The sequence below is a fragment of the Vanessa cardui genome, chromosome 4 (assembly GCF_905220365.1).
Source record: "Vanessa cardui chromosome 4, ilVanCard2.1, whole genome shotgun sequence".
NCBI lineage: Eukaryota > Metazoa > Arthropoda > Insecta > Lepidoptera > Nymphalidae > Vanessa > Vanessa cardui.
The window spans coordinates 4,671,035-4,687,127 of record NC_061126.1 but is presented as its reverse complement, the minus strand read 5'-3'; the positions used below and the strand labels follow the sequence as shown (position 1 = coordinate 4,687,127).

The window sequence follows — 16,093 nt, the reverse complement described above, 5'->3', positions numbered from 1 at the left end:
TCTAGTTGTAGAAAATAGTTGACTAGAAGTGTGATCATTTACCTTGCACTGGTCATTAAGAATGGACGTTTCAAGCGCCTAGATAAAACATGTTTGTTTGGGTCAAAGTGAGTTTACTTTCGATAATACTGTATCAAGTGCAATGTGCTCCTAAGAAGAAATCTTATTCGGAAATTAAACAATGTGATATCGGGCCATTGGCTGACGAAATAGCGTCCTACGATACAGTGGTCAAGGATATAATAGACTACGCGGTTAGTGGCCCGTTCAAAAGGAAGACTTATGATGAGTAAGTAATTAATTTTGATATTAATATTGATCGCGTCTCAGCTGTGTGTAAGATTGACAGTGTTATCTTGAAACGAATATGTACATAATCCGGCAGGTAATTGATGTCATTAACTCGTATAATGACTATTTATTTATATCCAAGTGTTCAATTTCTTTATTTTTTTTTTGGCATGCGTTGCCAGTAGTCATGACCATAAGCTTACATTATAAATACGCTGCCAACCATGAGATATAACTCGCTACATCCGTACGACTATAATAACGCTGGCTTAATCGCCGTATGTGACAGAACACAACAACATAAAGAATTAATGTTTTAAAAAAATATAAAATTCACCTATTCTTTTATGAAATAGTATGTACTTTCTTAGTTTCTATCGATGAGATTGAGAATAGCAAATAAGTCTTTTTTATTTTCAATATTATATTCTTATATATTCATAAGTACAGCATAACTAGTTGCGCAAGATCACTTTATAATCATAATCCAAAGATAAAATTTTTGGTATTTTCTGTCAAAAATTTATCACGTTGCACTCTCAGCAGTCCAGCTTTTTTCTTAGCATCTGGTAGATTATTTTTTATGCTTGAAGTTTATAGTCCAGCCAAATATCGATTTAACCAAGGTACATAAATATAGTATGTATTACAACACAGAAAGAACATTTTTTACAATACATAAACAATAGTTTCTCGTGTACGCGACTCAAGATAATCAAGGTCAAATGTCACGCTCTGATGACTAATAATGTTTTATAAAGTCTATAAAGACCAATATGCACTATAATTTTGATCTTAATATTTAGTACAAGAAATAATTCTTCAAAGACATATTTTGATGAGAATAGACCGTTTAGCTGTGTTGTATTATGATTGATAACACAAGGTCAAATGTAGAATCGAAATCGTACTCAATAAAGTATATAGAGTTCACTATTCAGTTTCTTACAAACTAGTTGTCACTCGCGTCTTATGGGTTGATTTTCATGTGTTAAGCAAAAAAGTAGCCTATGTTGTATGCCTTGGAGTTCAAAGATGCACGATAGCTATATTTCGTCAAATTTGGTTTGTAGGTTTGACAGTTAAAGAGCGACAGACAATGAAACAGACAGGGTTACTTTCACATTTGTAATATTAGTTAAGATTAAATAAATTTAATATTCACAATTAAAAAATAAAAAACGTATGTTATTGATAATTAATCTCAGCGTCGGGAGAAACCCTGTACGTGTCCAATTTCAATGAAATTCTGGAATAATAACCATACCTTCTCCTGGAAGGAAAAGGAGCCCTTAGTCCAACATGAACAAACTGTTAATTTTTACTTTATCAGTAAACTATCGAAATCCTTGAAGCTTTCGATATAACATACAACGAGTATGTTGTGTTATTCAAAAGCAAATTCAGCAAATGACAAGTCATTGTGCTTGAGAAGTTTTGAATCAACATCCAAACGTAGCGTGTATTTCTTTTCAAATATTTTAGCTTTTTCCTATTTCTAATCTTTATAAATCCTACTTTTATAAGCTAATTCTAAAAATTCACGGCTATAAATTGATTAAGTGTTTACAAATGCGACATTGATAACATTTTAATTACAAATTGTTCAATCGTGTTTTTATTCAATAACCAATATCCAGTAGGTACAATATTTTTTACGAATGTTTTCACATACATTCGTAATATTTACAATTATTTGTTTTTTTCCGCATAATATTAAGATATTTGAAAAGTAATTGTTATTTTTGACATGCAGATAAGATGACGGGTATCTTAAAACCATGTATTTTGGTAAATCCATACTTATTGTATGTATGGATTGGAAAATCTGTATGTTCGTCATGAAAATTAGTTTGATTTAAAAAAAATGCATTTAATATGTGCGTCATTAAATCACAGGTTACAAGCTGTGACCCTGATTAATGGGTAACAGTTCGCAAGATTTTTCTTAATGTGTATCAGACGAAACAGACTTTCAGAAATATTAAGCCATGAAAGCGAAGTACACAGCTATTTACGGAAACAGTGGAAGTAACTTTATGACTAGACTAGGATATTTCGTAGACATTTGAAATTAGAAGTTAGAAAGTAAATTAGATTATTCGGTAGTTTACGATCTTATAAAAAAACTTATGCTCACACACAGCCGTCATAAATTGAGCATAATTTATCTTATTAAATGAAGAAATTGTTGTATGATGTTTTAAGAATCGGTCTTGCATAATATCGGTTACAACAATATCACAATTTCAAAACACTGTTGAGGAAACCCAAGCTCTAGGAGAAGCAGTTTGGTACTTTCTTACAAACTAAGATTTTACAAAGTGCAAGCGGAACGTGATTACTCTCTCGCCCTCCTAAGCGAAGTTGAGCTGGACGTAGATGATGTACATTGTACGTTCTCCTTTAGCTTCTTCGATCCGTGGTGAAAACTGCCACAGAGATTCGACTGACACAATGCCACATAATACTCTCTACCTCTGCCTGACTACCTCGAGGTGCCAGGATACATTAATAAAAGTTACCACACGTAAAAAAGTATTCCTAAATTAGGTAATATCTAATTACTTTACCGATTGGAAAACTAAGACATTACATTCTAATTACAATCCCTTCAATTTTTTTATAACAGAACACGTAAAACAATATGTAATACATAGTATTGTTTTTTATATCTTCTATCCATGTAATCTTTTAAGAAAACTTGATAGGATAGATAAACGATCTTCCCAAAGCCTAAATGTCTAGAAACATTAAGATTATATCGAATATATCTCAAGTAAATATGACGTTTTCGACAACCGACGATTTCTCTTATACCGATAAGATAGTCTCTCAACAAAAGGGTCTATTCTTATCACAACATCGCATTAGTATCAAGGCACGGGCAGAAAAATGAGTTTCTCCGCCCGAATCTTTGTAACCCTTTTTATTATTTTTGCTAGTGAGGCTAAATTTTTACCAAAAAGTCGTGACGGCTGCCGAGCTTTGTTAGGAGATGATCTGATAAAAGAGATAGCGTCATATAAAAATGTAAAAAATGAGATCTTTAAATATGTTTTGGAAGGTGACTTCAAGCGTAAAACTTATGATGAGTGAGTAAATACTTTTTTATTTAATTTTCCTGTTGGCATACAAATAGATTTTGATGGCATCGCAATTGTATCATTTAAATTATTCTAAAATTTAAAAAAATCTACTCACTCCTCAATATTTGATTTGTGTTTCGATATCATTTTTTTTTATTAACTACTCTATATACAGGGTTATTGGTAACTCGACGTACATCCGCTAGGAGGTGATAGGGGTGACTATTGGCTATAATTTTAACCTCCATATGCATTATCCAAAAGTGAACCATTTTTGAGTTACCACGTTTTTTAGATTTTTTCAAAATTTGTCAAAAATGCAACTCCAAAAATTTATTTAGACAAAAATATCAATAAAAATCTATTTTTTCTTCTGATTTATAAAAACGAATAAACAGTGGATATTCGTCAATATTTAAACAATCATTATCAGCCCTAATTTAAAAATTGGAGGCGGAAAACGACATTATTTCAATTTAAAAAAAAAAAACAATTTCTCAATAATGCCTTAAAAACTAAAAAAAAATATTATGGAACTTGTTCTGCAGTTTATTTTAAAAACATAACCGTTTTCTTAGCTTTCCAAAAATGTATAAAAACTAAGAATTTATTTCAAAGCAGCCGAAATAAAATAACCAGAAAGGACGCTGGTGGGAATTCACATTCGAACATGAACGAATATACTATAGGTCGCTCTTTAAAATTCCAAAAAAATAAATAAAAATAATATCCTATGTAAAAAATCTTATTTACTCACTTAACTTACTTAATACAAGTATAAAATAAAATTTAATAACGCTTCTTTCATTTATTTATTTATCTGATGCTAAAGATCCAGATTCAATATGTGAACAAAAAAGTGTCCATAATATTAATTTAGATTTCTATAATTTATTTGTCCCAGAATCTGTTAATAAATATAGAATACTAATTGTTTCATTTATATTTCTAGATTAGGAAAATTTGTTGACACCTTCGGTGCGCGGCCCTCGGGATCGCAAGTTCTCGAAGATTCTATCGATCACATGATCAAGCTAACTCGGGAAGAGGAAATAAATGACATCGTTACGGAAGAACTAGAGGTAATTAAGCGCAATATGGAATACGTTTTCTGCATATTTATCATTACATACAATTCTGTTCCTCAAAAATAAGCTATTTGATTACTAAATAACCAATTTTATTATTAGTAGTATATACTATACTGTTAAAAATATTTACAGGTACCCCATTGGATAAGAGGAACAGAAAAAGTAACTATGTTAGAGCCAAGAATTAAAGATATTGATGTACTAGGTCTTGGACGCAGTGTTAGCACGCCACCTGAAGGTATTACAGCTGAGGTAGTAGTTGTCAAAAATTTTGAGGAACTGTCTAATTTACCAAAATCGGATGTCGATGGTAAGATTGTTGTATATGATCCAATATTCACAACATATGGTGAAACTGTAGTCTATAGAAGTCAAGGAGCATCAAAAGCAGCTGAAAAAGGTGCTGTTGCTTCATTAGTACGATCCATTACTCCATTTTCTATCAATACGCCTCATACCGGTTCTCAAAACTATGACGACAATATTAAAAAAATACCTGCCGGTGCTATATCACTTGAAGATGCGGATTTGTTGAGGAGATTTTACGACCGTGGAGAAAAAATTGTTCTAAATATTACAATGTCATCAACATACGAAACGAAGACTTCAAGAAATACTATTATAGATCTAAAAGGCACTGATCATCCAGAGAAGTTAGTAATCGTCTCTGGACATATAGATAGCTGGGATGTTGGCCAAGGTGCGATGGATGATGGTGGTGGTTTATTTGTAAGCTGGGCAGCCCCAGTTATTCTAAAGCGTTTGAATTTAAGACCTAAACGAACAATTCGATCAATTTTCTGGACCGCTGAAGAATTAGGTTTGATTGGTGCCTATGCTTACGAAGAGAAACATAGAAATGAAAGTCACAATATCAATTTCATAATGGAATCCGATGAAGGAACCTTCGCGCCGCGTGGTTTAGCAGTAGCTGGAACTCAAGAAGCTCGATGCATCATCGCTGAAATCCTAAAACTATTCAAATCAATAAATGCGTCTACATTAGTCGAAGACGACAGTCCTGGTTCTGACATAAATGTTATTATCAAGAATGGAATTCCTGGCGCAAGTCTTCATAACGCGAATGAACGCTATTTTTGGTTCCATCACACTGAAGGAGATACGATGAATGTCGAAGATCCCGATGAACTTGATTTATGTGCCGCCTTTTGGACAGCTGTGGCTTACATCATTGCTGATATATCTGCTGATATTCCACGATAAATTATTAAATATATTGATATGCATACTGTACAACAATAATAAATGAATCATATCTTAATTCAACTTTTAATTATTGATCTACATATAGTACGATACAACTTATATGTAGTATCGGAAAATGCAATTAAACCGATTAGTGCCGATTCACACAACCAATAGAAATAGGTCCCTATCGCGCTATTCGACGCTATTCGTCACTATAGATTGTCGCGTCAGTCAACCATGTCAAATTGACGAATATTACGTTTGTGTAAAGATAATATTCACGTAAGAAATAAATATTGATAATTTGAGAAAGCGTAATTAATTGGGATTTGATCGGTTTTACGAATTTTGCCGATGTTACATCTAAGTTGTGTCGTACTATACATTATTTTCTTTCACGATACAATATAAATGAAAAAGGTAATTTATAATGTTAACGTTTTACTAATATTTTATACTAAAATAAAACAGAACATACATATCACATAGTATATTTATTTTACACAACACATTTTAAACATTAATACATTTTAACTTAACACAATGAACATTACAATTAGTACAATAATCTTACCTTAAATTACTTTCGCCATCAAAACTCCAAACGAACTGAGAGTAAATCTATTCACACAGTGCTTTTAAAATCTTTAGCCCTTCTTACATTTACAATTTATTTGACTACCCGCCTTGCTGATTTTATTCACATTTTAATTAAAATAGTCAAATCATAATCATATGTATGTACAGTACATATTATTCATTTTTAAATAGCTAACAACTCGTCCATCCTGACAAACTCGTCACGTCCTCGTGAACAAAATTATCAAATACTACCTCTTTTACAAATTTGTTTTCTATTATTTATCTTAATATAAAAATTATATTGTGAACATAGGTTGAAAATATGATATAATTATACAAAATCAATTGAGTACAGTTTAACTACATATAATATTGTTATTCATTTTAGGGTAGGCTTAAAAGTTAGGGTTTAGAGTATGCAAACTAAATAATATCCCGTAAATTAATATATATATTAAATACATCTTGATATCACATATCATGTTTCATTAGATCATTTGAATATTTTACATATCATATCATATCACATTGAATCATATCCATATCATATCCAAGTAATATCAAAGTCATATCCATGTCATATGACATGTCATATCCATGTCATATCCATGTCATATCCATGTCATATCCATGTCATATCCATGTCATATCCATGTCATATCCATGTCATATCCATGCCATATCCATGTCATATCCATGCCATATCCATGTCATATCCATGTCATATCCATGTCATATCCATGTCATATCCATGTCATATCCGAGTCATATCCATGTCATATCCATGTCATATCCATGTCATATCCATGTCATAACCACATCATATTCATATCATATCCATATCATATCCATATCAAATCCATATCAAATCCATATCAAATCCATATCAAATCCATATCATATCCATATAATATCCCTATCATATACCGTGAAAAATCATATCTATTTGTTGTGTATTATTCAGAGTAAAAATACAAATAATTTGAAGACTATTCTCTTTACTATTTTAACAACTATCACTATCACTACTACTTTTTATCATCATCGTTAGGACTTTTAAAACTAAGCCATGAATTGATGAATATATACGCTCGACTGGATATATTCCTTCATAAACTACTTTACCCTTTCTTTTAGTAATTGTAGAGTATCACCTACTAAATACCTATCATTCGGAAAAGCAATTTGGTATTAATTTTTTTATGTTTTCCGGGACAAGTAATAGATTTTTCTATTCTTACTAGTTCACCTATGTTAAATTTTCGTGGTTTAGATCTTGATTTGATTTTTTTTTTGTTTATTTGTTTATCATGTAAGTGATTTTCTTGTAAATCTTTTTGAGAAATAAAGATCTTTAAACCTAGATCTTGATTTGTCAAATAACTGCTTTTGTTTTTCCTGATTGTTAGTTATTCGTTTGTCTACTTCCGACCTAATTTGTAACAAATTTCTATCATCTTTATTCTTATCGTTATCCAAAACCGACGTTAATTTAGTATCTGACATCCCTGTTAAATTTTATAAATTATGATTGTACATATCTTTTTTGTAAATTTTCTCATTTTCGGAAACCAATAATTTTTTTGAAAAAGTTTTCTCATACGAAAACTATCCAATACCGTCATGATTTGATTTTAAAATTTGCCAGCGAACACTTTTGGGAACTAACCGTTTAAGACCATTGTCAGTGATTTTAAATACACTTTTATATTTAAGACAGTAATTCTTTTCAATACTTATTATATCGTTACTTTTTGAGTCAAGTAGTATACTTTTAATACGTTCAATTTCGCTGTCACATGATTGAACAGGTTTTAACCAATTGCCATCAATTTTATTAATAGAATGTAACTTCATATTTATTTAAGTGACCACCAACTCGCAACCCTTGAAAAGATATCTCTGTTTAGAAAAGTAGCATGTAAAGAATTGCAATCTGTAACGATAGTGAAATGGATTCCTAAGAGATATGTTCGAAATCTAACTAGAGCAGACACAACTGCTAATGTCTCTAATTCGTAGGACGAGAAATGTTGTTCTTCTGGAGAAGTCTGATGACTAAAATATGCTACAGGCTTAAGTTCATTGGTTTTTTTGCTTTTGGAGTAGGATCGCGCCTAATCCTCGCTTGCTAGCATCGGTATGCAACTCTGTATCGAGAGAGGTCGTACAAGGCAAGTATTGGTCGCGTTACTAAAATGTTTTTTTAATTCGTCAAATGCTTGTTGTTGTTCTTTTTCCCAAATCCATATAGAATTCTTTTTAAGTAAACATGTAAGAGGTTTAGCTATGGACGCAAAATTTTTAACAATTTTTCTAAAAAAACTTGCTAATCCTAAAAATTGCCTAACACAATGAACTGACTTTGGTACAGGAAACTTTAGAACGGCCTCAATTTTATTTTTCACTGGCCTAATACCTACAGATGTTATTTGAAATCCTAAATAATCAATAGAAGTAGTAAAGAACAAACATTTTGATAATTTTAATGTTAAATTTGCATCTCTAAATTTTTGAAATATAGTTTTTAATTTATCTAAGCCTTCATCGATAGTTACAGATGGTATTAAAATATCGTTCATGTATACTATAGCAGTATTGAACCTATGTGTTGCTAAGGCTTTATGAACAGTCCTTTGAAAGATGGCTGATGCATTAGCTAAACCAAAAGGCATTATTCCCATTGGCCGTCTGGGGTTACGAATGCAGTTTTAGGTTTGGACTCTTCCGTTAATTCTATCTGGTAATAACCACTAGCTAAATCGAGAGTAGAATAGTATTAATATCCTGAAAGTCTATACATCTGATCTTCCATTGGGGGTAAGGGGTAATGTTGCTTAATGGTTTTTCTATTTAACGCACGGTAATCGATACAGAGTCGTTTATCACCGGTTTTTTTTCGCACAATTATGATTGGACTTACATACGGAGAAGTTGTTTCACGTATTATACCGTTTCTACTTAAGTCATCTATCATACTTTGTACTTCATAACGTTCACTATGAGACAATCTATACGGTCTGTATATAAATGGCTGGTCATCTTTCAGATCAATAGATATCTTTTCAATCGATGTACAGCCTAATTCGCTCAAAGTATTTGCAAAACAATCGCGATAACAATTTATTAATTCCAAAAGTTTCAATTTATAATTATAAGGGATTTCTCCAACATTAATTTGATCCAAATTAAACGACATTACATTTAAATTCGTTTCAATTCTGTTTACTTCAATTGACCCGAAAGACTCTAATACCATTTCAGCTCTGGCTAAAAGTTCACCTTTTATAAATTGGATCGGCGTGGATACTAAGGGTATAACTAACACATAACTATGACCATTTTCAATTTTAAAAATACCTTCTAGAATTATATATTCATTATTTGGACGTCCCCGATAACTGCTTTTTACATAAATTGATCCGTGTACATTTGGGTCACTCATGACTTCAACTATTTCTATTTCTTTTTTAATTGTTACGTTAGAGGCAACTTTTATTTTATTTTTATTTGGTTTTTGTCGTAATCATCATAATTGCTCATAATAATTAGTTTATCGTTTGTCTTTAAAATATTAACATGCGATTGTTCGGTATAAGTTTGACCATTGAGTAAGGGATACTTTAATAATGAATCCGATACTATTAGCATTTACGCCCTGGATACTAATATTAGCTATGCATGATCCTAACGAGTGGATAATCTTGCCACCGAATCCTACCATAGGCCTTTTATCATTGCTATCCCATTGTTTAAAAATTTCTTTTGCATCCGATTCACGTATTAATGTTAAATTACTCCCTAAGTCAATAAATCCTACTTTTTTAATATTATTTATGTATCTTGTTCATTATTTCGAAAATCTTTATTTATTAAAAGAATTTTCCTTTTTTTGCTCATTTTTTGTTTTTATTACTAAAGCATTCACTATCCAGGTGTCCTAACATTGAACATTTAATACATTTTTTTAAGGGTTTTTGACATTTAAAGGCTGGATGGCCTTCTTCTTTACAATTATAACACTTAATTGAAGTTTTATAGCTATAAGTATTAGTTTTAATATCTTTACTAACTTTCTTCAAATTTTTATCAAAATTTCTAGTTGATACATTTCGTAAATAAGCTAACAATTTATCTGGATTATCAAATTGTGCTGCTTCTGCACCTAAGCGAATCGACCTATCTTCTATCCCGTGCAACACACATTCTACGGCTCTTTTCCCTTTAATATCACAACGATTAATTAGCGCTACTTTATCGTAAAAGTAATCCTCTAAAGAGTCTCCAAATTTAGCTTTCTTTTCTAACATATCTGATAACATTTGACCATAATTTTCATCTGACGGAAATGCATTTAAGAGTTTCGTTTGCCACTCTGCCCAAGTGAATAAAACTGTAGATAACCCTTCATACCATTTTTTTGCTACCCCACTTAGCTTAGGCAACGCATAATGTATAATCTGTCTATCACTCCATCCATACAAAATAGCACACTCATTAACTTTAGTTATCCAATTACTTATTGTCTGATTTTTTTGAGACGGATCGAACTTTGGGATAACATTTGAATTCACAAAATGTTCCTTACTGTGACTGCCATTTATACTCTGAATAATATCAGTAAATTTTGAAATGAACTCACTGTGTATATCAGCCGGATCCGTGTACCTTCCACGCGTGCGGGATGATCGATTTCGTGTTGCTGGTCTCGATGAACGATGTCGCTCCCTGCTGACATGCTGCGTTCTGCGACCGCTGCAACTGCGACTCCGACTTCGATGTTCGATGTTCGATTTCTCTCGCTTGTCGACTACGACGCGGCGGCGTGCAGACAACTCTGCCACAGGCCTCCCGGCTTCGCCGATGTCGCTTGTCAATGCTTAACACTGAGTTCCATTGAGTTATTCATTGTTCTTGCTGAAACAAATTTAACATATTCGGACATAATTTGTTACACAATAGCACAAAAAAAAATTTAGTATCTATTTTGAGCGCGAAGAGTTATCCCGCTTCTGAATTTGTTAACGTTTTACTAATATTTTATACTAAAATAAAACAGAACATACATATCACATAGTATATTTATTTTACACAACACATTTTAAACATTAATACATTTTAACTTAACACAATGAACATTACAATTAGTACAATAATCTTACCTTAAATTACTTTCGCCATCAAAACTCCAAACGAACTGAGAGTAAATCTATTCACACAGTGCTTTTAAAATCTTTAGCCCTTCTTACATTTACAATTTATTTGACTACCCGCCTTGCTGATTTTATTCACATTTTAATTAAAATAGTCAAATCATAATCATATGTATGTACAGTACATATTATTCATTTTTAAATAGCTAACAATAACAACCACTATTTTTAATAGCTTAAAACCATAATAGCGATATTAACCTAGTTACAATTATTTTTTAGATGACTTTAGTACAAAATTTACCTTAAATAACTAATACCATAGTAAAATAAATCTAGTGACAAATATGAATTGCTATAAATATTTTCTAGGCTCAACTTTGCTAAACTAACGCCATTATTCAGAAGGGATTAATATAACTTGTTCTGACCGGCAATTTCTAATACCTAATTAATCCTTTATTCAGAGTGTTACATTAATTAAATTCTTAGCAATTTGCTCGTAACAACACATCTGCTCCTAATTAGTTGTTTTAACCTGTAAGATAATGTCTTCCAAAAGTATCAGAAACTATTTTATAGACCATGACATTAACCAAAAACGCGAAACTAAGCTCACACGTTTTGAGCATTTGCAATATAGGAAACTAGTGACACATTTATTTATTTAATTTTAATTATGAAGAAAATGAGCCTCTTGAATTGATCACCGCTTATATTGGCATTTTCGTACTGTGATAAATATTAACTATTCCTTAGTTCGTCAATACGTTATCAAACTTTGGTACTGAAATGTGTGCTTATTCTTATTAGTTACACAGGATCCTACAAGAGGTAAAACTTAAAAACTAAAAATACGAACCTAACGGTGGAAAATGTGATGAGTGGGTGGTACCTATATAAAATTAAAAAATGTAGTAAGTATATTTTCTTTATAAGTAAATAATTTATAGCATATCAATAATTCATATAATCCTACCAATAGATAGATATTACTTAGAATTAAGTTGCTTCTTAGTATATTATGATTTTCAAGAAAATTAAATAATTCATCGAATTAAATACAAAATATTCCACTTAATAGGATTGTCATAATTATTCAGTCGAAAAACCATTCGTAATAATACGAAATGGTTCTACCTTTCTAAATGTAGTATTGAAATGTAAATGACATGGTACGTTGTTCTTTTCGGCTTTTGTTTTAATAATTTCCAGTGAATAGTCGCTAGTTTCCACTGTATGTATATTTTGCTTTCAAATGGTAATACAATGAAAACAAAAAGACAAGAAGCAGTTTTTAACTAAAAACATAAACACATTGAAAAATAAGGTTTTATATGATGACAGATGACATATTATTACGAAGACAGCTACACATGAGTACTTCATTGTAGATTCTAATTAAAATTCAAGCAAAGAAAACACGTAAGAGGATGTAACATAGTTATGCCCTGAAATGAGGCTCTTTTGTCCGCATTTTCGCAAAGCTGCCAGCGCAAGATAAGAAGTTGAGTCGTTAGCTTTCATTGATATAGCCAGCTCTCGGTGTTACCTTATAAAACGTATAATATATAAAATATATTTCTCAGCTATTATGCAAATAGAAAACCCCTTATTACTTTATAGCGGTTACACGTTGGCCAACATTATGGCGAATATTATAGCGTTATTAAAGCCTAGAGTTTGTGATTGCATCCAAGCGTTGGCAAACATTCAGTTTGCTTCGTTTCAGGCCGAAACGGATGAAGTTAAAATATTAGCGGCTACTGCGATTTATTTATTCACAGCATACCGCTACTACGTGTATTCTCCCATTTTTGGTAGATACTATTTAATTACGACGCGTTTTTATAAAATATAACAGGTGCGTGTGTGCGTTCACATTTACGGCTGGTAAAATTAAACGTGCGCTCAACGTGTGGACGTGACAATCATAACTCCGCCACAGTCTTTTGATCTTTTTAAAAAGACCGACACCACATGAGGCTTGTGCCAACTCGTTAGCCATCATTCCAATAGATATCAAACATCTTCTACATGATGTCTATCGACATTGGCCATGTTCATTCGCCACAATGTTGGCCAACGCAAGAACCGAAGGCACGTAAGTCTGGTGGTTTTGCGTTTGAACTTTTTCTGTAGTTGTGATGGGTGGTCGTCTTTTCGGATTATGTGAGTGAGGAAGTGAAAAGAGCAGTTGTGTTTACACAGACTTGTACATTTAAGAATGATCATCATAACGGAGTCAATTTTAAGGAGTTAAAACCCTCAAAATATTCTTTAGTTAATATTTTTTGAAGTTTGTACACAGCGAAAACAAAAATATTAAAGTTATTCGTACAAATAATTGAAACTTATTTTAAAATAACTTATTTATTTTCTTAAATAGTTAATATAATTACTTTAGCAGATGGAATTTATGGCAGCTTAAGTAGTGTTTTAAATTAAATCTTACATAAAGACGTTCATAATTTATAAGCAAGTTTCATCATACTACTCGAAAGTCACTCGTCTACATTTGACGCCCAAATTAGGAAGTCTTATTTAAATTATATTATAATGTCAAATAGTATACAATAATTCAGTTAAAATTGTTGTTTGTATGTTTTTCTTTACTTTTATTTACGTTTACTATTTTTTTCTTATACAGCCGTAGTAAAAATAAATAAATAAAAGCCTTTATTCGCTGATTAAAATACTTATAAATAAATTTATAACACTATAATGACTTATAAAACTATAAATAATGGTTACAATAAATACAATTAACTTAAGTAATACCTTAGATTCTGCGGCAACCAGTTTGTTGGTCAGGTTGTCTTTCGACAGGCCTCCCCTAGTTTTTTCCATTCGCGTCTGTCACGAGCAAGTCTCCTCCAACCTTTTGGTCTGTCATTCTCCCATCTCTTTATTTGCCGCCCCTTTTGTCTATTCCCATTCCTATTATACCATTCCATTACATCTTTCGTCCAGGTTAGGTTTTTTCCAAATATAATTTAAATACATTTGTAATGTATTTACTATATATGCTAAATTTCTAAATATATTTTCTAGCACGGCCGTAAAAAGTTTTGGGGATAGTGGATCACCTTGCCTGACACCCCTCTGGTTACTAAATTCTTCTCCCAGCTGTTCAAGTCTGGCTTTTGCTTTTTTTATTGAGTTTTTGTATATTTCTTTAAGGATTTGTCTATATTTTATTTCTACGCCATGTGTTACGAGAGTTTTCCAGATATAATTATGACTAAGATAAACAAAAGCCTGAGCCTAGAATAGCTACGAAATCCAGCGTGTTCTCTTGGTTGGTTTTTTTCTGAGCATTGTGTTATTCGAACAAGTTACATTTTAGAAAATACTTTGTATAAATTGGACATTAGACATATGGGTCTGTGGATACGAGTATATCATTTTTGCCGTAGTATACTGCTCTCTAATTTAAAAATAGCTAAAATATTTTTTTGTTAAATCGTAACCGTTTAGTAAATTGCAATAAAGAATTATCTTTATTTATCTGCACATATACGCCTGGAGCTCTTGTAAATGAGGTCATAACCGATTTTTATCTGCAAATCAAAATCAAAATAATATTTATTCAAGTGGGCTTTTACAAGCACTTTTGAATCGTCATTTTACAAATAAGTGAAGCTACCACCGGTTCGGAAAGAAGATTGTACCGAGAAGAACCGGCAATAAACTCAGTAGTTACTCTTTTTTAACATTTAAAAAAATACAAAGTCATGTTAGTTAAATACAATTATTTGAATTAATATATCCTGCTTGGAAGTCAACAGGTATTAACTACACGCTTTTTTATCACCTATAAAATCTTGTATCGAATAATATGCTTTTTCTACCAATATATTTTTTACAAACGATTTGAATTTACGAAAAGGCAAAGTTAAAAATCTCTACGGAATTTTATTATAGAAACGGATACCTAGCCCTCAGAAGGATTGGGTGAGGACTGATTTTATCAAAGTGATCAATGTTACTGTGAATATACATAATATTGTTGTAAATATATTGCGACGCAACAGTGAGTATTCCTATTAGGTTGGGGAAAAAGTCTTTTCGCATATAGTATGTATGAACTTGTAATCACATCTCTTTGGCTATACCATTTGTATCTGGCTGGTTTTGGTATCATTAAAAAGTTTTAATTTTAAAGAAGGCACTTCCAAATTCAAATTAGGAATTTGTGTGATTTTCATTTGTTTTTGTTGTTGTTAAAATGAGTGAATCTAAAGAAGAAATTCGATACATTTTAAAATTTTACTATAAAAAAGGTAAAAATGCAACTCAAGCCGCGAAAAAAATATGTGATGTTTATGGTCCTAATGCAGTATTTGTGAGAGTAGCGCAAGTTTGGTTTAAGCGTTTTCAAGCCGGAAATTTTGATATCAAAGATGCATCTCGCTCTGGTCGCCCTGTTACGGACAAAATTGATGCCATTTTTGAAAAAGTGGAGCAAGATCGACATATTAGTAGTTACGATGTAGCTGAAGAACTGGCAATTGACCACAAAACGGTTTTGACTCATTTGAATAAAGCTGGGTACACAAAAAAGCTCGATATATGGGTGCCTCATGAACTCACTGAAAGAAACCTAATGAACCGTGTACTCATTTGTGATTCTTTATTACGACGTAATGAAACCGAACCATTTTTGAAGAAGCTG

At 31.7% G+C, this 16,093-nt stretch overlaps 1 protein-coding gene across 2 annotated transcripts; it reads left to right on the top strand.

Annotated features, from left to right (window-relative positions):
• On the top strand, positions 1-5,751 carry LOC124544385 (carboxypeptidase Q-like). 2 transcript variants are annotated; one of them, XM_047122913.1, is made up of 3 exons: positions 1-289; positions 4,333-4,462; positions 4,604-5,751. In XM_047122913.1, exons 1-3 carry the CDS (start codon positions 90-92, stop codon positions 5,693-5,695), a joined length of 1,422 nt encoding a protein of 473 aa, XP_046978869.1. In that variant the 5' UTR covers positions 1-89; the 3' UTR covers positions 5,696-5,751. The 2 variants fall into 2 exon arrangements, with proteins under 2 accessions (XP_046978869.1, XP_046978868.1); XM_047122912.1 differs by lacking the exon at positions 1-289 and adding an exon at positions 3,148-3,386.
• The last annotated feature ends 10,342 nt before the right edge of the window (positions 5,752-16,093 follow it).

Coding starts and splice junctions, on each gene's coding strand:
- LOC124544385 (XM_047122913.1), top strand. CDS start 90: ATGTTTGTTTGGGTCAAAGTGAGTTTACTTTCGATAATACTGTATCAA. Junction 290..4,332: donor AAAAGGAAGACTTATGATGA/GTAAGTAATTAA, acceptor TTATATTTCTAG/ATTAGGAAAATTTGTTGACA. Junction 4,463..4,603: donor TCGTTACGGAAGAACTAGAG/GTAATTAAGCGC, acceptor AAATATTTACAG/GTACCCCATTGGATAAGAGG.